Source organism: Mirounga leonina, unplaced genomic scaffold, assembly GCF_011800145.1.
Source record: "Mirounga leonina isolate KUSES-001 unplaced genomic scaffold, KU_Mleo_1.0 Mir_151, whole genome shotgun sequence".
Lineage (NCBI taxonomy): Eukaryota > Metazoa > Chordata > Mammalia > Carnivora > Phocidae > Mirounga > Mirounga leonina.
In genome coordinates, this window is record NW_023270377.1 from 4,247,058 (window position 1) to 4,272,734 (window position 25,677).

The following is a 25,677-nucleotide window of genomic DNA, read 5'->3' on the forward strand; positions in this document are numbered from 1 at the left end:
GGGGCACCACCTACCATTGTCACTTTAGAGGAGAACAGGAACTCAGAAAGGTTCGAGGACCCCCAGGTCTTCAGAGCTACTGAAGGAAACAATATTCTAACAATGTATTTTTTTAAGTAACTTTACTCAGGTGTGATTGGCATACAGTAAACTGCACGTTTTAAGTGTGGGATTTGATCAATGTGGACATATATATGCATTCATGAAACCATCCCCACAATCCAGATAGTGCACGCACCTATCCCCATCAGAAGGTTCCCTGTCCCACTGTTATCTCTTCCATTATCCCACTGATCTGCTTTTTGTCACTCTAATTTAGTCTGAGTTTGCCAGACTTTTATATTTTGTCTGGTCTTTCACCCAACATAATTACTTCGCGATCATGTTGCTTCACAGATCCACAATTCACTCCTTTTCATTGCTCAGTGGTCTTCCGTGGTCTGGGAATACCACAATGTGTTTATCCATTCACATGTTGAAAGACATTTGATTGTTTCCAGTCTGAGGCCATAAAAAATACAGCTGCTATGAACATTTGTGTACTAGCCTTTGTACGGGTGTATGCTTTCCTTTCTTCTGGATGTAGACTTAGGATTGGAATGTCTGAGTCCTATGATATGATTAAAAGGTCACCTTTTAAGAAACTGCCAAACTGATTTCCAAAGTGGCTGGGTCATGTTACATTCCCACCAACGGTGTTCTGGTTCCTTCACATCCTCAGTGGTCCTTGGTATGGTCACTCTTTAATTGTGGACATTTTAATAGGTGTGTAGAAGTACACTATTATAGCTTTGATTTGAAATTCCCTAATGACAAGGGACGTTGAGCCTCTTTTCATGTACCTATTTGACATCCATGTATTTGCTTTAATGAAGTATCTGTTTAAACCTTGTGTCCATGTTTTTAAATTGGGCTGTTTTCTTCTTAAATTTCGAGATTTCTTTATATATTCTGGCTGCAAGTCCCTCATCAGACATGTAATTTGTTAATATTATCTTCTGATGTGTGGGTTATATTTTCTTGTCTTAAAAGTGTGTTTTGAAGAACAGCAATTCTTTTTTTTTTTTAAGATTTTATTTATTTATTTGAGAGAGAGAGAGAATGAGAGAGAGCACATGAAACGGGGGGAGGGTCAGAGGGAGAAGCAGACTCCCCGCCGAGCAGGGAGCCCGATGCGGGACTCGATCCAGGGACTCCAGGATCATGACCTGAGCCGAAGGCAGTCGCTTAACCAACTGAGCCACTCAGGCACCAGAAGAACAGCAATTCTTAATGTTGGTGGAATCCAGCTTATCAATTTTTTCTTTTAGGGATTATCTTGGGTTATTATACGTTTAAAAAAAAATCTTTGCCTAACCCACGGTCACAAACATTCCTTCCTGCATTTTCCTCTATAAATTTAATAACTGTATATTTTACATTTAAGTCTGTGACCCATTTTTAGTTAATTTCTGGATATGGTGTGAGGTATGGATTGAAGCTTTTTTCTCTGCACGTGGATGTCCGATTGTTCCAGCACCATTTGTCAAAAAGCCTTTCCTTTCTCCACTGAATTGCCTTTGTACTTTTGTCTAAAATCAACCAACTATTTATATGTGTTGGTTTCTTTCTGGACTCTCTTGTCATGTACACACAGGACAGGACAAGGTCTGACTGTTTCAGGTGGTAAAGACCCAAAGAGCCACCCTTAAATTCAGACCATTTATCACCTACAGAAGCAGTGAAGAGAGGAATAGCCAAAGGTGCCAACTCTTCCTCCCACACATCAGGAAGGACAACACCTAAATGAAAGGAGCCAGATGATTAGCAGTGGGAGTTGTAGGATATCCAGTTGCTGAGCAGCCAACTATAGACTTGAGCTGAATGGTTCTATAGTCTGTGGCTCCACTCTGAGGAGGCAAGGCAGGAAGTCCATATAAATTTTAAAACCAGTTTGTCAGCTTCTACAAAAAAGGCTGCAGGGTTTTCACTGGGATTGCTATGAATCTGTGGATCAATCTATAGATCTGGGGAGAATTGATATAATAAACACAATAAAGCTCTCCATTTCTTTAGGTCTTTAATTTCTCTCTGCTGTTTCTTAGTTTTCAGTGTATGGGGCTAGCGCATATTTGTCAGATTTATCCCTAAATATTTTTTTTTATTTTTTTTGTGCTTTGTAAATGGTATTTTTTAATTTAAATTTTTAATCATATGTAGCTATTATATAAAATAATAATTTATTTTTTGCATATTGATCTCGTATCTTGCAACCTTGTTAAACTCACTAATTGTTCTCATGACTCATTGTAAATTCCATAAGATTTCTATGTAGGCGGCCATGTGATCTTTGGATAAACAGTTTTACTTCTTTTTCTATTGATGCATTTTATTCCTTTTCTGGCTTTATAGCATTGGCTAGAGCCTCCATTGCAATGATGAATAGAAGTAGTAAAGAGCAGAAAATTTTTCTTATTCCTGATCTTAGAGGAAAGCCTTACGTCTTCCCCCATTAAGTATGATATTAGATGTTGGATTTTATAGCTGAACTTTTTCAGATTGAGAGAGCTCCCTTCTATTCCTAGCTTCCTGAGAGTTTGGATATTTGGATATTGAATTTTCTCAAATGCCTTTTCTGCACATTTAGAGATGTGTGTTTTTTTAGTCTGTTAATATGATGATGATTTACAGTGATTGTTTTTCAAATATTAAACCAACCTTGCCTTCTTGAGATAAACTACAGTCTATCATGAGTATTATCCTTTTTAATAAATTCTTGGGTTTGATTAGATGGAAAAAAATTTAATCTGTATCTATGCTCATGGAAGATATTTGTCCGTAATTTTCTTTTCTTGTAATGTCTTTATCTGGTCTTGGTGTCAGAGTAATGCTGGTCTCAAAAATGAGTTGGAAAGTGTCTCTTCCTTATCTATTTTCTTGAAGAGCTAGCATAAAATTGTTATTTCTTTCTCAAATGTTTAGTAGAATCCATCAGTGAAGCTATCTGGGCCTGGAGTTTTCTTTGTGAGGTTTTTTAACTAATTCAATTTCTTTAATAGCTATAGTGCTACTCAAAATATTTCTTTCTTTTTGAGTGAGCTTTGATAGCTTGCATCTTTGAAAAGATTTAGCTCTTTCATCTACATTGTTGAATTTATTGGCATAAATTGTTCTTATTATCCTTTTAATCTGTAGAATCTATAGTAATATCACCACTCTCATTCATGATATTAGAATTCATTATATTGTTTCTTTTATTTTCTTCCCTGATCAGTCTTGCTTTTGATTTCATTGGTTGGTTGGTTGGTTTTACTGTTTTCTATTTCACTAACTTCCCCGGTGGCCTTTATTACCCTCCATTCTTTGATTATCTTGAATTTCATTTGCTCTCCTTTTTCTAATTTCTGAAGATAGAAACTAATGTCATTGATTCGATGATTTTTTTTTAATTTTCTAATATATGCTTTTGGTGCAATACATGTCCCCCATGTGTTACTTTAGTGAAATCCCACAAATTTTAATGTCATACTTTTCCACTTTCAGTTAGTTTGAAATTCTTTCTAATTTCTCTTTTTATTTTTTTTCTTTGAACCATAATTATGTAGAAGTGTGTTATTTAGTTTTCAAATATTTGGGTATTTTCCAGATATCTAGTATTGATTTCTAATTTAATTCCATGTGATTAGAGAACTTACTTTGTATCACTTTGCTCCTTTTAAATTTGAGTCTTCTTTTATTATACAAAATATATTCAGTCTTAGCAAATGTTCCATGTACACCAGAAAGGAATTGTTGTTGGGAGAAGTAGTCTATAAATGTCAACTGAGTCAAGTTGCCTAGTGTTAAGTCTTCTATATCCTCACTGATTTTCTGCCCACTTATTTTACAAGTTATTGAAAGAGCGGTGTTGAAATCTCTAACTACAATCATGGATTTGTCTGTTTCTCTCTACAGTTCTATCAGTTTTTGCTTCAAATATTTTGAAGCTTTGTTATTAGGTACATGGATGTTCAGCGGTTATGTCCTCTTGAAGAACTGGCCTCCATCATTTTTTTTAGATTTTATTTAAATTCAAGTTAGTTAATATATAGTGTATGATTAGTTTCAGGGGTAGTATTTAGTGATTCATCAGTTGCATATGACACCCAGTAATATTCTTTGCTCTAAAATCTACTTAGTCTTGGGGCACCTGGGTGGCTCAGTCGGTTAGGCGTCCAACTCTGCTCAGGTCGTGATCTCAGGATCATGAGATCGAGGCCCATGTCAGCTCCATGCTTGGTGTGGAGTCTGCTTGAGATTCTTTCTCCCTCTCCCTCTGCCCCTCCCCACCCTGCGCTCTCTCGCTCTCAAATAAATAACCTTTTAAAAATAAAATAAATTTTTTTAAAACTACTTAGTCTCAGGTGCCTGGGTGGCTCAGTCATTAAGCGTCTGCCTTCGGCTCAGGTCATGAACCTGGAGTCCTGGGATCGAGCCCCGCATTGTGCTCCCTACTCCACGGGAGCCTGCTTCTCCCTCTCTCATTCCCCCTGCTTGTGTTCCCTCTCTCACTGTGTCGCTCTCTGTCAAATACATAAAATCTTTAAAAATAATAAAATAAATAAAATAAAAACTACTTAGTCTCATATTAATATATCTAGTCTGATGTTAATATAAATTGCTTCTGAACAGTGTTATCATTAGTATGTCTTTTTCCATCTATATTAGTTCTCTATTGCTGCATAACATCACCACGGGGCGCCAAGGTGGCTCAATCATTTAAGCCCCCAACTCTTGATTTCAGCTCAGGTCTTAATCTCAGGGTCATGAGTTCAAGCCCCATGTTGGACTTGGAGCCTACTTAAAAAAAATTAAAAAAAAAAATCACCACAAACTTAGAGACTTGAAACAACACACATTTATTACCTCAAAGTTTCTGTGGGTGAAAAGTTTGGGAATGGCTTAGCTGGGTTCTCTACTTAAGAGTCACGCACAAGACTGCAATCAAGATGTCACTGAGGCCTGGGGTTTCATCTGAAGAATCAATTGGAAAAGAATCTGCTGCCAAACTCAGAGGGTCATCAGCAGGATTCAGTTCCTCAGGGACTGTGGACTGAAGGTCTCAGGGGTCTTTTTTAAGCTTTATTTATTTATTTTAGAGAGATAGAGTGCTTGGTGAGGGCAGAGGGAGAGGGAGAGAGACACTTAAGTGGACTCTGCATTGAGCGAGAAGCCCAACACAGGGCTCCATCCCACAACCCCAAGATCACAACCTGAGCCGAAACCAAGAGTCCAATGCTTGACCGACTGTGCCACCCGGGCGCCCCTGAAGGTCTCAGTTTCTTGCTGACAATTGACTGAAGGCCAACCTCAGTTTGTGTCTTTATTTTTAAAGTGGATTTCTTGTAGGCAGCTTATAATTGGATCTTTCTTTAAATCCAGTCTGATAGTCTCTGCCTTTTAATGGGATGCTTAAAGTATTTACATCTAATGTGATTTGACATGGCTAGGTTCAAATCAAACATCTTGCTTTTTTTTTTTTTCTACCCATTCTTTGTTCCCTTTATCTTCTTTTTTTTACCTTCTTCTGTATTAATTGAGGATTTTGGGGGGTACCTGAGTGGCTCAGTCGGTTAAGCTCTGTCTTCAGCTCAGGTCATGATCCTGGAGTCCTGGGACCAAGCCCCACATCGGACTCCCTGCTCAGCGGGGAGCCTGCTTTTCCCTCGCCTCTGTCCCTCTCTCCTGCTCATGCTCTCTCTCTCTCTCAAATAAATAAATAAAATCTTTTTTAAAAATTGAGGATGCTTTGTGATTCCATTATATCTCCTGTTTTGGCTTATCCTATACAACATTTTGTTGTGTTATTTTAGTAGTTGCTTTGGTTTACAGTATACATCTTTACCTTTTCAGTCTGCACTCAAGTAATGCCATACTACTTCACATATAGAACAACAGTATACTTCCATTTCTCTTCTCCGAGCCTTTGTGCTATTGGTATCACATAATTTACTTCTACGTAAAAGTCCCACAATAACTTGTTACTGTTTTTGTTCAACTAGTCAATAATTTTTTAAATATATTGAAATAATAAAGAAAAAGTTTTTATGCTTACCCAGGGAGTTCCTATTTCCAGTTTTCTTCATCCTTTTGTATAGATCAAAGATTTCATCTAGTATCATTTTTTTTCTGCTTGAAGGGCTATCTTTAATATTTCTTATAGGGAAGATATGCTGGTGGTGAATCCTTTCAGTGTCTGTATGTTTGAAAAGGTCTTTATTTCCCCTGAGTGTTTGAAAGGTGCTTTTTTAGGTAGAGAATTCTGGGTTGGCAGAGTTTTTTTCCTTCAGTGTTTTAGACACAGCTCCACTATCTTTTAACTTCCATTTTTAAATGAGATATCTGTCTTTTTTATGTTTGTTCTTTTGTAATAATGTCCTTTTCCTAGCTTAACTCTTTTCTCCTTATCACTGATTATAAGCAATTTGATAATAATGTGTTTCGATGTTCATGTTTCTTGTCCTTGAGATTCAGTGAGTTTCTTGCATCTGTGGGCTTATACTTTTGATCAAATTTGGAAAAATTTTGGCAATTATTTCTTCACATGTTTTCTGTACCATCCCCTCCTCTCTTTCGGGGACTCCAATTACATGTATGTGACACCATTCAAAGTTGTTGCACAGCTCACTGATGCTCTGTTCATTTTTTTCTTATGTACTTGGTTTATCTTTTTTTCTAAAATACCTAATCTACCATTATTTCCATCCAGTGTATTTTTCATCTCAGTCATGGTTTCCAACTTTAGAAGTCCAGTGTTAAGTCTCTTATATCTTCCACACATTTACTTAATGTGTTCTGTCTTTCCTCTAGCTCCTCAAATATATGGAAATAATTGTAATGACTGTTTTACCTATCTACTAATTCTATCATCTAGGTCAGTTTTAAGGGACTGAGTTTTTTTTTTTTTTCCCTTTGTTTATTTCACTGGGTGCTGGATATTTTTGTATCCCTATCAATATTCTTGATCTCTGCCCTGGAATGTAAAGTTATTTGGAAATACTTTACAATCTTTTTGGGTCTTGATCAGAGCAGTATTTAGTCTAAGGTTGATTTTTTTCCCCACTACTGAGACAACACCCTTCTTAGTACTCTAATCCATGCCCCATTATTTCTGAGGTTTTACACTCTGGTTGTTGAGAACAGGCACTATTCCTGAACCCATACATGCTATGAGCACAATTCTCTCTAACCCTTTTGGGGGGCTATTTCCCCCAGTCTTGAGCAGTTCCCTCACAGACATACACTAATCAGTACTCAAATGCATACTCAGGGAGACCCTCTGCAAAGTTCTTTCTCTGTGAAGAACACCCCTGCCGGGTACTTTGCCTTGCAAACGCCACCTGCCTTGGCTTCGCCAGACTCCTAGATCCAGCTCCTCAATTCTGAGTCCACTGGGCTCTGTCTAGGACCCCTTCACTGAGCCCCAGTCTGGGAGCCCAGAGGTCCTTTGAGAGGTCAAGCAGTTCAGTGTTTGCCCATTATGTTGGTAAGTTCAAACCCTGTGATCCACTTCTGCCCTCAGCTGCAGGCATTCTCCACTTTCTAGCTTAACTTTAGGGGAAGCTCGGTAAGAGGCATTTGGAAATTCCCTGTGCTACCTTTGCAACTCTTCTATAAATCTAAAATAATTTTAAAATAAGAAGAGTTTTTAAAACCAAGTTGGCTTTACACCGTAGGCTCCAACCTCCCATTTTACAATATTAGAAAAGTATTGCTTTTTACTAAGAAATGAGATAGAAACACCTACTCAGAGTACAAATTATTGTGAATCCCATCAATAGCTCTTCCAACAAGCCACCAAGCTCACATCTGGGGATCATAAAGAGCTGAGACATATGCAGACCACTAGAGCGACAGCTTATACACTGTGTGATAGGAACTAATTTCCTGGCTTCAGTTGGTTTTTCAGAAATCATACAGGTCCAGAAGATGGTTTAATAAGGACTTTTAAAATGCCTCTGTATTAATGTGGAGCTTTTTAAATCTCTTTTCTTTTGTCTTCCTCTTTCTCCTCCTCTCCTTCTCACTTCTCTTCTGCCTCTACGTATCTCTCTATGTGACTATTTCTCCCTGGTGCTTTCATTTGACAGTCTTGACTTATTTAAATCCTGGTTAGTGGGGGAAAGTTTGAAATAAGTGATGAATATACCAGAAGTTCAGGCTGAACTATGCAACAGCTGACTGAGAATCCCTTCGATATCAATGATTATAATGGGAAATGCTGGTGGATTCCATTGAACACCTCTACAATAACATAGCCAACTACCTTGAAGGATAAAAAGCTAATAGATGTCAGAAAGGGCTTGGGGTTTCGACCACAGCTTTTCAGCTCTAAAGAGTCCCCCTAAAGTTAGACTCCGAGGAGGTCTGGCTTCAGGTAGTATAAACATATTATCACTTTGACAAGAAAGAGCTACTTTCTCCAGAATCTTTTTATACATAGTAGATTTTAGGTCATCCTTAATTTTTTTACCTTACAGTAGAGAGGGGGTCGTTGACCTACATACAGAGCCATTTCATTTTCTTACTCTTGATGACAATGGTCTCCACACCTAGGGACCCACTTCTGCTCCAACCCCTTTTAGTCAGCAATTCACCATGGGTGCAGGACTTTAAAACCTTTGAGTCTCTGAGTTCCTGGGATTAAAAAAGAAAAATTATCTGTGCTTCCTTCCAACCAGCAAGCTTCAGAATTCAGAATTCAACACACAAAAAGGGATATCGAAGCTTTAATCTAGGAGCCTTTTGAAGAGATTTTCCCAAAAAGAAAAGTTCCAGTAAAGTTACTCTCTTCACGTTAGTAGCCTGCATGTCAGCCTCGCCCTATTTATTATCAGACTCCTCTCGTGACCCTTTTTTAAATTCTGAAATAATTAAAATGAGAAAAGAATTAGTAGAGTCCTGATTCTTTTTTTCATATAAAGTTATCTTGACTTAAATGGAAGGAAGGACTCGCTTCCTTCACGAACATATGAGTAAAAAGCATGCATGTTTACTTTTTTTTGTCCCAGCTGGATTAATTTAACTTAATAACAAATAATTCATAAGCCAGCACTGGACTTGGGAAAGCAGCTAATTACCTTTAAAATCATTGCAGAAAATCACTGGACAATGCTTTCCTAGTTCAGACCAGGCAGGCTGAAATCTGAGCAGAGAGAAAGAGGGTATTACATTTCCTGAGGCAAGAAAGGCACACTCTGGTCAGGTTCAAGCATGGATAACTGTTCAAAGTCGCCACACCAACCCCAAAAGTCTCCACCAAATAACAGGAAGAGTTACCTGCATAAGAGTTACCAGGCTCTCGGGCATTGATACATAATCCAGAAGACTGTCCACACTTTCCATACCCTAGATTAGTGAGTGATATATTGAGGGGAGAAAACATGGCCTGATCCAACAGGAGTTGGAGGCATCAGAAGGATATTAAAGAGCAAGGTGTCAGAGAGGGGCCGTCCTCATCGGGTGATTTGATTATCTGCAGAACATCACACATTCCTGAGCACTTGCAACTAACTGTCTTACTTCCTACAGTCCTCCAGCACACCGGCAAGGCATTGTTATCCCCAGTCTTCAGATCAGGAAACTGAGGCTCATCGAAGGCCTATGTTTTGCTAGTAAGGTGACACACAGTGGAAATTGTCAAAAGCCAAGTGTTGTAAGAGAGACCAACGCTGAAAGATCACCTCTCCCTTGAGCCTAAGGCAGACGCTTAACGACTGAGCCACCCAGGCATCCCCACCTAAGTTCTTTTCAAAAACTCTGTTATCTAGCCACCACCTTTCAGACACATACTATCATAGGTGTACTCCCCTCCCCCCAACCCTGGATGGCCTCTCAGGCAGATGTGTCAGCTTTCTTGGTCACTTGCCAAGTCCTATTTGAACATCTACAACTCATTGTCAGGAATGAAAAGAGGTAATGCAGGCCAAATCAAACCTTTACCCTCAGGGCAAAACCTTTGATCAGACACTCGAAGAAAGATATGCAAATGACCAATAAGCAAATGAAAAGGTGCTCTACACCATTAGTCATCGGGGAAATGCAAATTAAAACCACAAGGAAAAATTCACTGTTTCACACCCATTGGAATGGCTAAAGTCAAAACCCCTGACAAATACTGAACATCAGCAAGAATGCCAAACAACCAGAACTCATGTACACTGTTGTTGGGAGTGTATAATAATATAATCACTTCGAAAAATGTTTGGCAGTTTCTTTTAGAGTTAAATATATACCTGCCAGCAATTCTACGTCTAGATATTTACCCAAGAGAAATCAGAAAATATGTCCTCAAGAAGATTTACACAAAGATGTTCATAGCAGGGCACCTCGGTGGCTCAGTAGGTTAAGCATCTGCCTTAGGCTCCGGTCGTGATTCCAGGGTCCTGGAATCAAGTCCCACATCGGGCTCCCTGCTCAGTGGGGAGTCTGCTTCTCCCTCTCCCTCTGCTCCTCCCCCTGCTTGTGCTCTCTCTCAAATAAATATTTTTTTTAAAACGATGTTCATAGCAGCTTTATTCATAATAGCCAAAAAAACAGAAATGCCCAAATGTCCGTCAATCTCAATAGAAGAGAGAATTTGAAAATTGTGGCATATCCATACAATTACTCTGAAATAAAAATGAATGTTACTCATGCATGCAACAATATGGATGAACGTCACAGACATTATGCTGAGCAAAAGACGTCAGACACCAAAAAGGAGAAAATTCTAGGAAAGACAAAATTAAATCATGAGAGAAATCAGAACAGTGGTTGCCTATGGGGGTGTTGACTGACTGGTAGCAAATACAAGGGAACTTCTTGGAGAAATAGAAACATTCGACATCTTGACTGGGATGTTACTTACACAGGTGTATTCCTTTGTCAAAATTTATACAACTCTAGTCTTAAGTCCTGTGCATTCCTCTGTCTGCAAAGTTTCCCTCACTTTAAAATCCATACACACATGCATTCACACATGCGTACATACATAAAACTTTTCTCTCATCCAATTCAAAGCCCCCCCACCTTATCCCTACACCTGCTTAAAGAAGGAGTCGAGTCTTTCCTTCTTCTTTTGCTCATTCTTCATTTTGCTTATCATTCTGATGCTTCTGGGTCTTCCTCTTCATCCAGTATATTGGGAGGAGAGAGAGGTTGTCCGTTTCTTGTTGATGAAGGGACACTATAGTGAAGCTTCTAAAAAGTCAGATACTACTTCAGGGGCAAGGAAGCAGAATTCACAGTTTGTTCCTTAAATCATTTCTCAGTTCACCAAAATGCAGGGTTTCACTTGCAGTTTGGGGAGAATTTGCCCAAGATACCATCACCAGCCACAGCCATCATTCACTTCAGAAAAAAATGTGATGGCCATTGCTCCGAGAGAAACCATACGGATGGAAATGGCCGGCCGATTTCTCTCTCAATCTTCCCCCTACCCTGAAGGATTTGTCCATTCACATCAGCCATTTCAACTGTAAACTCGTATGCTTGTTTAGTCTCACAGCTTAGCATCCTTGAAGAAAGAGAAAGAGAAGAAAGACCGAACAGAAAAGGGCAGGTGGCAGGTCCCCAAAGGAGAACCTCAGCAGAAGGTCCAGGGAAATAAAGTGAAACTGCTCCTCCATCAAAATCTTGGGGCAGTGGCTTCCCCGTCCCTCATTCGGAGCCAGCTGGGGAGTCTAACCACAGGAGGGAAACTTCTTGCAATGGCTTCATTAGAAAACAGGGCTGTATTTTCTCCTCAGTCTCTCCCCCATGTCCCCTGCCCCCCACAGGCTGGCTCTTGCCCAGGGCTCAGATGGTGGCTTCCACCCCAGCCTTGCGGCTCCAGCCACCCTGCCCCGGGGACCTGTCTCCAGCCCATCAGCCTGCACGTCAGCTCTGAGGAGGAAACAGAGTAGCAATGATGATCCAAGGAGACGGGTTGATAACACTCACTGTGCACATCATCCAGCGTGAAACCCCTTCTGCCTGTCAGAGGGACTGGGCAGCAGTCGTGTAAGGAGAATGGTGAAGGGCAGTTGGGGTTGTCCAAGGACACTGGCGACCTCCGGCCATAGGACACGCTGCTCAGGAGACAGATGTTTAACACGCGAACAAAGTGCTTAGGAGCCATGTCTCTGTCCCCACGAAAAAGATGAAGCGAGGTGTCTGAATCTTGAATTTCATGTGATTTTGAATAGTTCTTTCATCTCCCACGTCCCTACCCTTGAGATCATTGCACAAACCTCAAAAACTGAGTGCAGCTGGGAGGAATGCGATCTCGCGTGCAGAGTTGCTGGCATAACTGGGTGAGAAGCAGGCTGCTGTGGCCTCAGCACCAAGTCCCCAAGGCTGGTGACCTCCCCTGCCTTGTCCCGCCTTCTGGGTCCTGCCGCAAGTCTGTCCAGAAATTCTTAGGAAGTGCTCAGACAAGACACACTTCTCCCTGCCTTGAGGGCAGGACGGAACACAGCACGGACAGCGTCCCCCACTTACTGAATGAACGAGCGAATGCAGGAAGCACTGGCAGAAAAGTCCAGAAATAACTTACGGAAAATGCCTCGCACAGTGCCTTGCTCAGAGAGAGTGCTTAACAGACGATACCAATGGGAAGAGGCAGCAGGTGGGTGGCGTGGCTGAGAGCTTTGGAGTCAGAGGAGGAAAACCTTGGCTGTATGTCCTTATGCAAGTCACTGGCCTTTTTAAGCCTCAGTTTTCCCACCTGCGAATTCCACCCACAATGCAGATTTGTTGCAAAAACCGCAGATAACATTGTTTAAAAATAAATTGAGAAATCAAGTACTGGGAACCTCTCAGCTCAGGTCCAGAGGCTGTGAAATTCCACTGTTGAGGGCTTTGTGTAAACCGAGTAATGAGGAGGAGGGAGGATGGAAGAAGGAAAGCCTGGAGCAGGGATTGCCTCATGGGATGCAGGGAGGCTTGGCAGGTGGTCTCAAACGGTGCAGGAGCGAGGAAACAGCAGAAAAGCCCAGGTGAAGGACTGGTGTGGACTTCTGCACCTAGGAGGTAACTAGGCAGTGCCCCAGGAAGACGTTGGAAGGTAGATGGGAGCGGTGTGTGGGATGTGGGCTCAGAGTCCTACTTCCCCACTTAGAGATAAGTTAAGATGACACTGATTCAACAGCCCCTGATGGGCTCATCTCTATTAACTCCTGCCTTTTGGCTCAAGCTACTTTTTCCGTGTACTGTGAACCTTGGGCCCCTGTAACAGCCTGTCACCACGATCATTATCAAAGATAGTGATGAGGAATGGGGGGTGTTAGTGTTCGCCCCAGCTGCTTTGGATCAGGGGCTGTTCAGACAAAACAGTGTCTCCTGAATTCCTGTAAAACAGAGACAAGTCGGTTCTGACATGCTTAGATGGGAATGTACCCTCGGGTCCTGACAGTGACCATCGGACACTCGCCCCAGGCCTTCCTGATTTGCCCTTCTATCAGGATAGTAGGAAACCTGGTCACAAAACCTGCCCCCAAGGAAAGGACTCAGCCAAAGCTGAGTTGCCCACAGCCTCCTGCAAAAGCTTGGGTGGGGCTTTCCTTGCTGGGCCGTTTCCTCTTCCACTGGAGACCCTGACACCTACAAGGTCAGGTCTAGGAGGTCCCCAAGACTGTTAATCACTTTATCACTCTGCTTCTCACAGCCCCTGCCTGCCTTCAGGCTCACCTTCTCGGGGGTACTGCCATACATACTTTCTGAGAGCACGGCTTGGACCTGGACAGAGCAGTGGAAACTCTGAGCTCATTCTGGGAACCTGGAAAACTCAGCTGACATTCTTAGAATCCAGGAATTGTTGCAACAGCCGGCGGGGGATGGGTTTGTTATTATCAACCTCTCTTGCTCCCTCTCAAACTGTAACTCTGATTCATTATGGAAATTTTGAAAATACAGGCAAGCAAAAAGGAAATCAAAGCACCCCTCACCCCATCAGCCATAGGTAAACACACATAGGCCTCTCGACTTCTGGGCTTGCTTGCTCTCGATGCCTATACGTCCCTGCCCCCCCCTTTTTTTTTAAACAAGACGTTCAGTGCTATTTTGTACCTACTCTTTTCACATAACCACTGCAAATAGCTTTCCATGTCATTAAACAGGCTCCCACACCTTCATTTTTGATGACTGCCCAGTGTGCACCCTCAGAGATCTGCCTCCTTGAATTGTTTGTGTTGTTTCTCTCGCGCCTGTGGTCTGCGACTTACATCATTACCTGCTCGAAGGAAGTGCCAAGGTTTAACCAATTAGAGGCTCTTCGTTAAAAACAAAAAAGGGCACCTGCAGCCCTCCGGAGGCTGGGCCGGTGCCCTCGTTCTTCTGAAGGGGTATCCTTGTTGCAAACAGCAACCTGGCCATCCGCCAGTTAGGCTCTGGATGGGGAAAAGAGGCCCAGCTGTATTTCCCAGCGGACTTCTTTGGAGAGGCTGGGCGCTTTTTAAAAAAAAAAATAGTAGAAGAAAATGTTTTGTGATTGTTTGTGAGCACACACAGGCTCAGCGGCAAAATGAGACAGAACCCTTGATTTCTCACCTCCTGCTGCACTGTTCAAAATGCCTCCCAGAGAGGCAAGGAGGAAGCAAATGTGAAGCACTCTGATTGTGAAATTTGCATCCTCTCTTAGCTGGTTATTGTCCCAGAGGACATTTCACATCAAACTGTACTTGTTTGTAAAGATTTTTCCCCCAAGACAGACCACTTCTCCAGATACTGCTATAGGGAGGCTAGAGAAATAGAGAGACAGAATTAAAAATACTGAGAGACCCGGGGTGGAGACATGAACGGATCGAAGGGCAGCAACCACTTCCTGCCTGGACATCCTCGACAGGGGATCTCGTTCGGAGCCCCAGCCAGGTAAATAACAGGAAAAACAGCAGCCGCAGGAAGGAGACCTGAAGGATGTTCATTAGCCAGATGCCTTGGTGCGACGTGCTTTGGGCAACTACCCACGGCGGGCTAGCTTGCCAAAAGGAACAGATGCGCAGAGACCAATAAAACCGCTGCTTCTACCCTCAAGCAGCCACCGGTCTTGAGAGGAGTCAGACGTGCTAGTGAACGTTTCAAATGTGGTGTGATAAATGCGATGCCCGGGCACTTCATGTACGCGGTATAGGACAACCCAGGGGTGTGACACAGGGAAGGCGACACAGAGGAGGAGGAGGGGAAGTTAGGAATGTGTGCACCGCCCTCAGGAAGGAGCGGCCTGCAGAAGGCCTGAGGGCACCACACAGCAGGTGTGTTCTAAGAACCTGGCCAGGCAGGACTGAAGCACAAGGTGGAGCTCCAGGAAATAAAGCCGGAGGCCCACGGGAGCTGGGTCAGGCCGTGTCCCGTGGGGCGGGAGCACGGGCTTTGTGCAGTGGTCAGGAGGAGCCCTCGGGTTTTCAGCTGGCGCATGTCTGAGTCACACTGGAAAGGCTCTTTCTGGGTAGTATGGAGCTCGTTAGATTAGAGCAGGGCGCAGAGTACGGGTCCGTGGCCAAGGCTCAGGCTAGAAATGATGTGGGCCTCCGCAAAGGGCAGTGACAGTGGGAGTGGAGGGAGGAGGCATTTCCGGTGACCATTGCCGAGGTGGAGTCCCCGGGGCCGAGTGACCAGTTGAAATACGTACGGGGCAGCTGGGTGACAAGGAAAAGGCAAAGAACAAGTAATTCACAGAACAAGACCCCCAGGGAGGCAGAAGAGGATTGAATCTGGGGGCAGCTGCTGGAGATGGGACCCCCTTCCCCAGACATATGGGGCAAGGACAGAATGCTCGCTGCAGAAACAGATCCTAGTGGGTGTCAGGGTGGACTCGTGGGCAGAAGGCAGGACCGGTGGCCGCTCCTGAGAGAGCCCGAGCTCTGAAGGAAGCAGGACGAGAGGGCGGACAGAGTGGACAGGAGAAATACATAGGGAGCGGAGGCTAATGACCCACGTTTGGAGTCGCTATCAAAGGGCAAGGAGGGAGGAACTGGCCTTCAACAGTGGACTGCCGGGCAAACGCGAGTTCCCCGGGGCCCAGGGAGGCTGGAGGCCAGTGTCCAAGACCCCCGTTTCCTCCAAGGGCACTCAGCAGCCAAGTGGGGAAGAGCAGGTAGATGACCACTGGGCTCCCCATGGAAGACGTGGCCATCTGGCATGGGGGACGGCCACGTCCCCTCAGTCCCAGGGGCCGCGATGCTAAGAGTGACCACAGTGCCACCCGGGAAGGAAGGATGCCAGGGAGGGCTGAGAGATGAGGGGCCTACAACTCAAGTCCCAACAGGGCGGAGATGAGAAGGGGACCAACGGGTGTGGATGAGCTAGAGGGGCCCGGGGCTCCACGGGTAAGGCAAGCACACTCATGGCTTGTCCAGACGGTGACCCGGGAGCGGGGCTCTGAAGTGGGGCTGGTGTTTTGGCAGTGCCCACGGAGGACAAGGGCTGGCCCCATGGCGGAGGATCTGTGCGGCTGGCCTCCTGCTTTCAGCCTAGAGTTTCCCACTGGGGTCCGAGGCCCAAGGCCCAACGTGAGCCTGGCCTGGTCAGCAGCCTGCCATCTGCGCTTCGGTAGGTGTGTGGGTGTTCTCCCAGGTGTCGAGGCTCTGCGGAAGCCGCTCTCCTGAGAGAGGCACTGGTCTTTGGGATCCAGCTGGTGGACCTGGAGGCAGCAGAAGACTCCCACCTCTGGGGGAGACCACAGGGTCCCATGGGAGTCTGGGACCCCCCCCCCAGGAGACCACTGGGGTCTGTACCCAGATGGGCCCAGCCAAGATTCACCGTCTCCAAGGGAAGTCCGACTGAAACAAAGGTAGCCCCACAATTAGGCACGGTTGTGTGCTCCACAGAGTCCTCTGCGGGAGCAAGGCAAGCCTTGCCTCATACCATCACCAAAGCCCAACAGTTTACAGCAGAGATCCCTACGGGATTAGGAAGAGCCCGCCGTCCAAGGGCCCCTCTTTAGAGCCAGGACTCGCAGGCCCTCTGTGACTGCCAGCTACGACACAGAGCCCAGGCAATTAGTGCTTCCAACACTGCCATTTGAACATTACCTTGCAAAGTGGCACCAAGCCGTTACAAATTCCTCCTAAGGTCCTACTGGGCACGGGATTCTTAGGAACGTTCCTAGCTACTTCCACCCTTTGCAGCCCCCAGGGTTGGCCATAATCTCATTTTCTCCCCCGCTCAGTCTGAGCTCCCCCAGGCTGGGCACGCAAAAGCTGAACGGAGAGCCGCCCCGGCTCTCCAGGGAGCCAAGTCGCCCCAGGGCTGGAGGGGAGCGGCGGGCGGGGCGGCCGGGCGGGGCTGTCCGGGGGCCACGCCCCCGCCTCCCGGTGACCCGCCTCGGCCTCCCCGCAGGTGCGCGCAGGCGCTGCTGGAGCACGGCGCCTCGGTGCACCGCGCGGGCGGCGCGGGCCGGGACACGCCGCTGCACGTGGCGGCGCAGCGCGGCCTGGACGAGCACGCGCGCCTCTACCTGGGCTGCGGCGCGCGCGTGGACGCGAGGAACGGCCGCGGCGAGACGCCCCTGAGCACGGCGTGCGGCGCGGCGCGGCGGCCCGACGAGCACGCGCGCTGCCTGCGCCTGTGCGCGCTCCTGCTGCGGCGCGGCGCGGCGGCGGACGCGCGCGACGAGGACGAGCGCAGCCCGCTGCACAAGGCCTGCGGCCGCGCGCGCCCGGAGCTGGCGCGCCTCCTGCTGCGGCACGGCGCCGACGCGGGCGCGCTCGACTACGGCGGGGCCTCGCCGCTGGCCCGCGCGCTGCAGACGGCCGCCTGCGCGCCCGAGGCCGCGCCGCAGCGCACGGTGCAGGCGCTGCTCAACCACGGCTCCCCCGCCGTGTGGCCCGACGCCTTCCCCAAGGTAAGTAGGGGGCCGCAGGGGCGGGCCTGCAGCCGGGGCTCCATGCGCTTGCTAAACTTTAAGGGGCCCCGCAGCCCCCCCGGGGACCAGGCAAAGGGCCGCTCCCGATTCCCAGGTGCAGGAGGTGGGGAGTGCAGCTCTCCCAGGTTCCCAGGTGAGGCCGAGGCTGCTGGACCAGACTTGCACGGGCAGGGCCCCGAAGCCTCCTAGCCAGAGTCGCTAGAAAATTCAGTTGCCTGGGCGCCTGGCTGGTGGAGCATGCGACTCTTAATCCCAGGGGAGTGAGTTCAAGCCCCACGTTGGGTGTGGAGCCGACTTAAATAATAATAATTTTTTACATCAAAAACTAATGATGTGATGTATGGGGATTAACATAACATAAAAATAATAATAATAATAATAATTTTTAAAAGAAAATTAGTTACACTGGGGACCCCGGGCACTTAGTTGGATGACGCCATCATGGCTCAAAGTATTTTGGCAGCTTATCTAATTGGTAAACAATGAAAGTCAGTCCAGTGTTTGATCCGAAACGAAATACCCAATCTGACCACCTACCTTACTAATGACATTAATGAGAGCACTTGACACGTGTGCAGATCTCTGTCATTCAGTACAAACCACACTCCTGCGAAATACACCAGGCACATGACCCAGGCACGTGAGGTTCTCCTGCCTGGGTTTCAACCAGGTGAAATGCCCAGTTCAGGGTCAGGGCTGTGTTGGGACTTCAGCCCCACTTTGCAGACTTGACTCTGAGCAGCCTGCCACTTTTTCCACGTGTCAGACCTACCCTGAAATGACAAAGATAAAGAGTAAAGATTGCCCAGCAGAGAAAGTACTTAGAAGATGGAAAATATTTCCAAAAGAAAAGTCCCCCAAATATTGGTTGGAATAAGGGCTCGTCCTCCTAAAAAGACTCCATTGAAGGGAAGTCATTCCATTAGGTATAAATTGAGTGTGCTCGACTTAAAAATCATACCCAGACTCACTGATCCTATGCAGGAGACATACTTTGGCTGGGTAAGTTTTGACCAAATAGCTAAAATCTTCTACTTTAAAAGGACAGCACTCTAAGTGGTCTGAAATAGTGAAATCCACACATCTCTCTCAAATGCCAACTTTGCCTTGTAGATGCGTGCCGAGTAATGCTTGTGTCTATTGAAACATGGGTGAAAGGGGGAAAATCCAACCACATAACTCCCTGGGTGTGTCCTTACCTCACAAACACTGTGACAAGGTTCTTCCCCTACCTCTCACAGTATCTTTGAATTGTTCTCCATTACACTCTACTACTGCAGGATTTCAATATGGCAGATTCTGGAAAAAGAACACCAGCATTTATATTATATATAATATAATATAAATTACCTTTTATAGTCATCATTTACATTGCAATGTGTCCCAATATTAGCAGTCTTAGTTCATCAGCTGATAGAGTGGAAACAGGACACCCCTGCTGCCCCTCCAGGTCACACTATGTTTGCATTACTCACTTCACCCCTCCTGGCATGAAACTGCGTACAGAAGGAACAAGAAACACACAAAACAAATGGCTTTACACAATGGGCCAAAAGTGAAAAATATTTGGGGCAAATCCTTGAAAAGAAAAAAAGTCAATATATTTCCGTAGTTACTAGTCATAATCCGCTGTTAGCCTTGGAGTCATTCGATCTGAGTGATCTTTGTAGGTTTCCAAGTCCTAGGTGCAGCCCCACGGACATCATCCCTGGGGACAGGACCTCTAGCACCTGAACTGTCTTCAGAGCTATAAGAATTACCCTACCTTCACGTTGAGATGCAGGAGAAGGCACAGTGTCTCCCGTCTGGGCCTCCAAGGGCCCTCTCCTGGGATGCCCCCATACTTCAGCCACACGAGACTAGAGCATGGTCACTGGGGGTGCAAGCTGCAGGTAGGTTTGAATTCGGAGGCCGTTTGTTATATAGCAGGGACCAAGAGGCCATGAGAAGCGCCTGGCTCCTAAAAGTGACAATGAATCTCTCAGCAATTTCACACCATTTGGGAAGGGATTGGAGCTTCCTTGAGAAATCTTAATACTAGGAAGCGTTCACAAAAAAGCGTTGCCACCTTGTCACCCACCCCCCACCCCCAGTGCCTGCGCCTGCAATTCCTCAGTCAGTGTTGCTGAATGAATGAAGGGGATTCCAGCAACTCTAGGGCCCAGTGGCCTGCAGGTTAAATCTCCGCAAGTGGGGATCTGACTTCTTTACGCCGAGGTCCCCCACACCTCTAGGGGGCACCCCACGGAGGAGTGCCGCCGGGGTCCACAGCCACCAGCCCCTGCCGCTCCAGTCTGGAGCAGGTTGCAAAGGGGAACGCATCTACCACCCCACTGAGAATGCTGTAAACAAAGACACACGCGCCCCTGTTCTAGCCGTGCCCCAGGACAAACAGGGCAAACTCTGGAAATCAGGCAGCAGCATGCCCCTCCCCCCCAGGCCCCTGCACGTGGTCCACCAGGGAACGGGTCTAATCACCACGCAGGACATCAAAGGGACAGGTCCGACTCTGCTCAGCAGACTCGTGGAGTGCGCAGCCAGCGCAGACGAGCCACAAAGATGCTCTGCAGGCAAGACTCAGCGCCATGGCGGGGCGTTCGCAGAGGCACCGGGGAATGTCACAGAGCATGCCATCCGTGGGCAGCAGCCGTGCTTTAAATAGATGTAAAGAGACACCCACGGAGCTCAGAATTACTGAGGCAAAGGTTTCACAGCGAGCTTATGACATAAATCACAGCTCCCCCATGCCCAGACAAAGGCACCGTCACCGCGGCAGGCGGACTCGAAGCATCCATCGGAGCCATGCGCAGTGCTCTGCCCCGAAAATCAAAGTGGTGTCACGGCTTGGGAAGCGAGCATGTTGACAGTGCCAGGCCTTTCTGCCCGGCTGCCCGCTAGTTAACACCGGAGTCAGGCGTCGGGGTGCGAGGGCAGGTGCGGGCGCAGTGGCAGGCTGCAGCCCGGTTTGAATCCTGGAAGTTGTCAGCGTACGCGGGGGGCCCGGCCTGCAGGAGAGCGGGCAGGAGGGCAGGGAAACACACACCTGGGGACCCGAATTTGTTTTGAACTGTCACTAGTTGATTGGGGGTCGGATGCTTGGTCTGGAATAAAGGGTTTTGCCCACGTCTCTTGCTCCTTGTGCCCCTGGCCTGGGCCGTCTGAATGGTTCGGACCCGGTCCAGGAGCGGGGGAAGTGCAGGGACAGCAGTGGCAGTGAGCCTTCGTCCCCGAACCACACCCACGGGCTGTGTGTCCCACCCGCACTTACGCGTTCGGCAGACCTTTCTCGGGACTCCTGTGCTCGGGGCAGGAGTTCGTGTTGGACCGCAGCATGCGTATGTCCTGCCCTCGTGGAGCTGCCTGCCACCTGAGTGGAGGCCAGCCTTGACTCAGACCACCACACACTCAGTGTGAAGTTGCCATGGTCAGAGAGCTGCTCAAACAAGGCCCTCTGCAGCTGGAAAGTGCCAAACAGGGGGCCTGAGCTGGCTGGGGCGGAGGGCGGGGTGAGAGGCTCCTCCAAGCACGGGTGGAGTGAGCCCAGACCTGAAGGCTGAAGACTCAGCCCTGTGAAGAAAGGAAGGACCCTTGCGGGCAGAAGGAACAGCACGGGCAAGTGTCCTGGGGCAGAAGGAGCACTGCAATGGGCGCAGTTGGAAGATGCCCCAGTAGCTGGGAGGAATTGGTGAGAGGGGGCCAGAGGAAGGGCCTTCAGGGGTTAAGGGTTTTAGCCTTTGTCTTAAGAACAATGGGGATGTATTACATCATTTGCAGCAGGAGCAGTGACATAATCAAATGAGTACCGGGAATGATTTTCTGCTGAAGTGTAGAGAACGTGCCAGGGCAGGGGACGGGTGGAAAAGCACAGACTGCTGTGGCGATCCAGATGAGGCATGCAGATAGCTTCCGCAAGGGGAAATGAAGGTTGGCGGTGAGAATGACAGGTTCTAGAAACATCTGCAGAGCTCTAGTCTTTCCTCACCTTCTGGGCAGTGACCACGCTGGAAGGATGGACCTCAAGTTTTTGCGATTCTGTTTTACCTACATACAGAAGTAGGTAAAGTGACTTCACGGTACCCCCAATTTCACAAGCTTTTTAGTGGGAGAATCCCGGGGTTGCAGTAGTCAAAAACCAGACTCCAATTCCTGTCTCCGCCCGAGCTGCGTGTGCACCCCTCCCCAGGGGGGAGGAGGGAGGCGAGCCCTCATAAATGGCGCACCTCTGTTTTTCTTGCTCATTTTATTTCTCCATCTACATATAGAGCAATGTGGCTGTGTGATTTTTTCCCCTTAATTTTCTTTCTGCCGCCTCATTAGCTGAGGAGAGTGTGCATGGACCCTAATGACACCAGGATGTCAGAGTCTGCATCTCTGCAGACAGCAAGGAGGCAGCCGAGATTTTTAAACTGTGTTGGCATAAAAATGATGAAAGCAGCCAGCTGCCTGGCAAACATGAGGGGGCACAGTGCCGGGGGATTGGGGAGGGCCGCGGAGCCCCAGAGAGGTGGAACAGAGGAGAGACAGGAAATGAATTCCCAGAGACAGGCAATAAGACTTGGTCACAGTCTGTGACCCAGGGAGGAGGGGCCCCAGGGAGGAGCGGCGCATCTGCCGAGGGAGGGCAGCTCTTCCTGGGGGAAAGTGAGGGAGAGGCCTCCCTGTCTCGTGAAGTCCCTGGGGACCACTTAACATTTTTTGCAGAAAGAGGAGAGGGGGCCAACGGCAGTGTCACTGGCCGGGTGAGCGTAGCCGGGAGAAGGTCTGAAGAAGCAGGAATGGCTTAGGAGACTAGATCTGGAGGGGTCCAAGGTGAACCGCTCCTCTTCGTGGCCTGGTTTCCTCCCAGCGCACAAGGGGGACAACTGAAATCAGAGACTGCCATGCTCCAGAATATGGCATGTTAGTGGCGGCTCGTGGAAGCCAGAAATATCCACACGTCGGGGGCACACTGCGCTGGTGAAAGGATAAGGTTGGGCGAGGCTCGGGTGGGAAGACGCTTGCCTGCCTGGCTCTCGCTCTGCCATTCCATCTCTCTCCTGCTCCAAAGCCCGCTTACGTCTGACTTCAAAATAGTAATGGATTGGGACAAAAAACAAAAAAACAAATTTCGGGTAGGGAGGGACCCAGTGGTGATCATTCTTACAGTGGTAATGTGAGTACCAGCTTTTGAAGGGCAGCTGTTCCTGTCTTCCTACTGTCACATCTGCAAAGACAGGCAAGAGGAGGGAAGGGAGATAGGAAGGGAGTGGGGAGAAAGAGCAAATCTGCAGCACCAACACGATGACCTCATGTCTGAGTCAGGGAGCCCCCGCTCCTCTGCCATGCTGCCCTAAGTTTTCAGGCAAGCAGGCAGACATTACAAAAATGTTTTTAAAGTCGACCAGGCCGTAGGGGATGCCTTTGGAGATGCAGTGCATTCTAGGAGATGCAGCAAAGTGCAGAGGTGGAAACCGAGGAACTCAGGTTGCATAGCAACCTGCTAACTCTGCTGGAAAGAGGGTAGGAGAAGAGACCTCCCGGTGGGGCACAGTCACCAGGTGAATGTGGAAGCGGAACAGGGCTGGGCATCATCCTCGTGAGCCTTCCTCCACGCGGCCCCTCCACAGGCTCCCTAGTGGAATGAGAACGGCACCACCGACTTCTCCTGCATTTTAACAGACCTCATGTCTGATCTTGCCTTAATCACAGATGAATAGGGAGATAAATAAATGGATCCGTGACAGGGAAAGGGGGCCAGAAAAACGAATAACGGGGACAGCATCCAGAGACCAGAAAGGAGATCCATACCTCCCATCAGAAGATCCAGGAGAAAATCTGAGAAACTGTGTGCCATGGGTGCCTCATCTACAGAGTGCAAGACGTAGCCTCTAAGTCCCTAAAACAGAGCCAGTTATGGGGACAAGGCAGTAGAATGGCGTGAAAAGGAAGATGGAGGACGCGAGGTTATACAGTGGGAGGGTGGAGAGCACATGAAAGGAAGCAAAAAGCAGAACTGGTTCATAAAGGGAACAGAGCCAGTGATGTAAGTGAGGGAGCTGTGCTCTTGGCATGTGTGCCTTCAGATCCACTCCCTGGTGTCCCCGCAGTCTACTCTGCATGTTGAGGGGATGGGGACAGCGCAGCTAGACCTTTCAAGCTGAGCTCAAAGTCCCATACCAGCTGGCTTCTGGCCGGCTTCAGCAGAAGGTGACACCGTGGAAAACTAGGTATGGAAGGAAAAAGAAGCCAGGGTGTTTCTCCTCTTTCTCTGCCTTGGTAGCTTTGCCAGCAGCACCTGCATCTCCAAGGCTCTGGCACCCCGACGGCTCCTCCTCATGGTCACAGCCCCCGCTGGGCAGCTCCTGACTTAGTTCCAGCCTCCACTGTATCTCATATAACAAGAAATGGAGAAGCAAGGCAGGCTTTAGGATTGGTTGTTTCTGTGTCCCCATGATGCCATCAAGGAACCAGATTTTTCCAACCTCAGTGAGTCAGCTTTATCCTCAGAATGGCTCATCTCTTGGTCATAAGATGGCTTCCAGCAACAACTGGGCCAGCCAGCTTCAAATCCAATTGCTTTTCTCTGGAAGCCCTGAGGAGGCCCTCATGTGTTTCACTGGCCCAGGCTGACTTAAACATGCACTTTCCCAGACCATAGATGACAAGGAGAATCCCTGACTGAATTAGACTAATCCTTTGGAGTGTTGGAAAGTCAACCACAATGTGTTCACTACAAGGAGGACTAATGTTAAAAGCTCTTCCTAAGTGCAAAAGAAAAAAAAAATGAATAAATAGAAGAAAAAGTGGTGGTCATGAAAAGCAGAGGGTAGAGAGCCAACCTACAGAAAAGTGATGTTACTGAAGAAGAGCCTAGAGCAAATGGATCAGAAATAGTAATTAAAGACATAATAGAAGAAAACTTAGCTGCACTAGAAGTCTTAACTCCTAGAAGTTGAATGGATATTCTCTGCAAATCAGTGATGGGAGACGCATTCCTTTTTTTTTTTTTAATTTCTTTTTTTTTTTTTTTAGGATTTTATTTTTAAGTAATTTCTATGCCCAACATGGGGCTTGAACTTACCACCCTGAGATCAAGAGTCTCGCACTCTACCGGGAGAGCCAGCAGGGCGTCCTGGGAGACACATTCCTATATACATTCTAGCAAAAGTGTTCTAAAAAAAGCACAGAAAAATCTTGCCACGTATCCGAGCAGAAAACAGTTATTCATAAAGGAATAAAGCTCAGGCTGGACTCTGATTTCTCTGCTGCCAGAGTATCATGAGATAAGGAAATACCATCTTCAGATTTTTAAAGAAAAAGTTTGGATGCTAGAATTTTAGACTCATCCAGGTTGGTTTTCATTTTGATGGCAAAAGTAAAACACTTTTAGATATCAGGGGTTCATAAGATATGCCTTCCTAATGCATCAAAATACTAATATTTATTTGATTATTTAGTCAAATTTATTGAGTACCAGCCATGTGTCAGCAACATACTAGGTGCTTTGGATATATGAGTGAACAGTTCAAGGAGGAAAAAAGTATTCCTGCCTTCGTGGGGCTTACAGTCTAAGGGGAAGACAGTCTTTAAACCATGAGCATAAAAAATGGACCAATAAAATGATAAGGACTAGAGAGAGAGAAAGTGGGGGGAAGGGTGAGCAGTTGCAGTTGTCAGTGCAGTAGCTAGGGTGGGTGACTTTGAGTCAAGACTTGAGAGAGGTGAGGACGTGGGCATTGCAAGTATCTAGGGGGGAAGGGGCCAGCCAACCAGCAGCCAGTATGCAGCCTGAGACTAGAGTGGGCCTGACCTGTGTGCAGAATGAGGGGACCAGTGTGGCTGATGGTGGAGAGAGCTGG

At 47.0% G+C, this 25,677-nt stretch overlaps 1 protein-coding gene across 1 annotated transcript in view; it reads left to right on the plus strand.

The window, feature by feature from the left end:
- The window catches only part of ASB18 (ankyrin repeat and SOCS box containing 18), a 60,940-nt gene that overhangs the window by 25,097 nt on the left and 10,166 nt on the right, over positions 1–25,677 (plus strand). Inside the window, exon 4 of the mRNA XM_035006798.1 lies at positions 17,314–17,818. Within this exon, the coding sequence (XP_034862689.1) occupies positions 17,314–17,818 (505 nt within the window). The remainder of the gene's footprint in view (positions 1–17,313; positions 17,819–25,677) is intronic.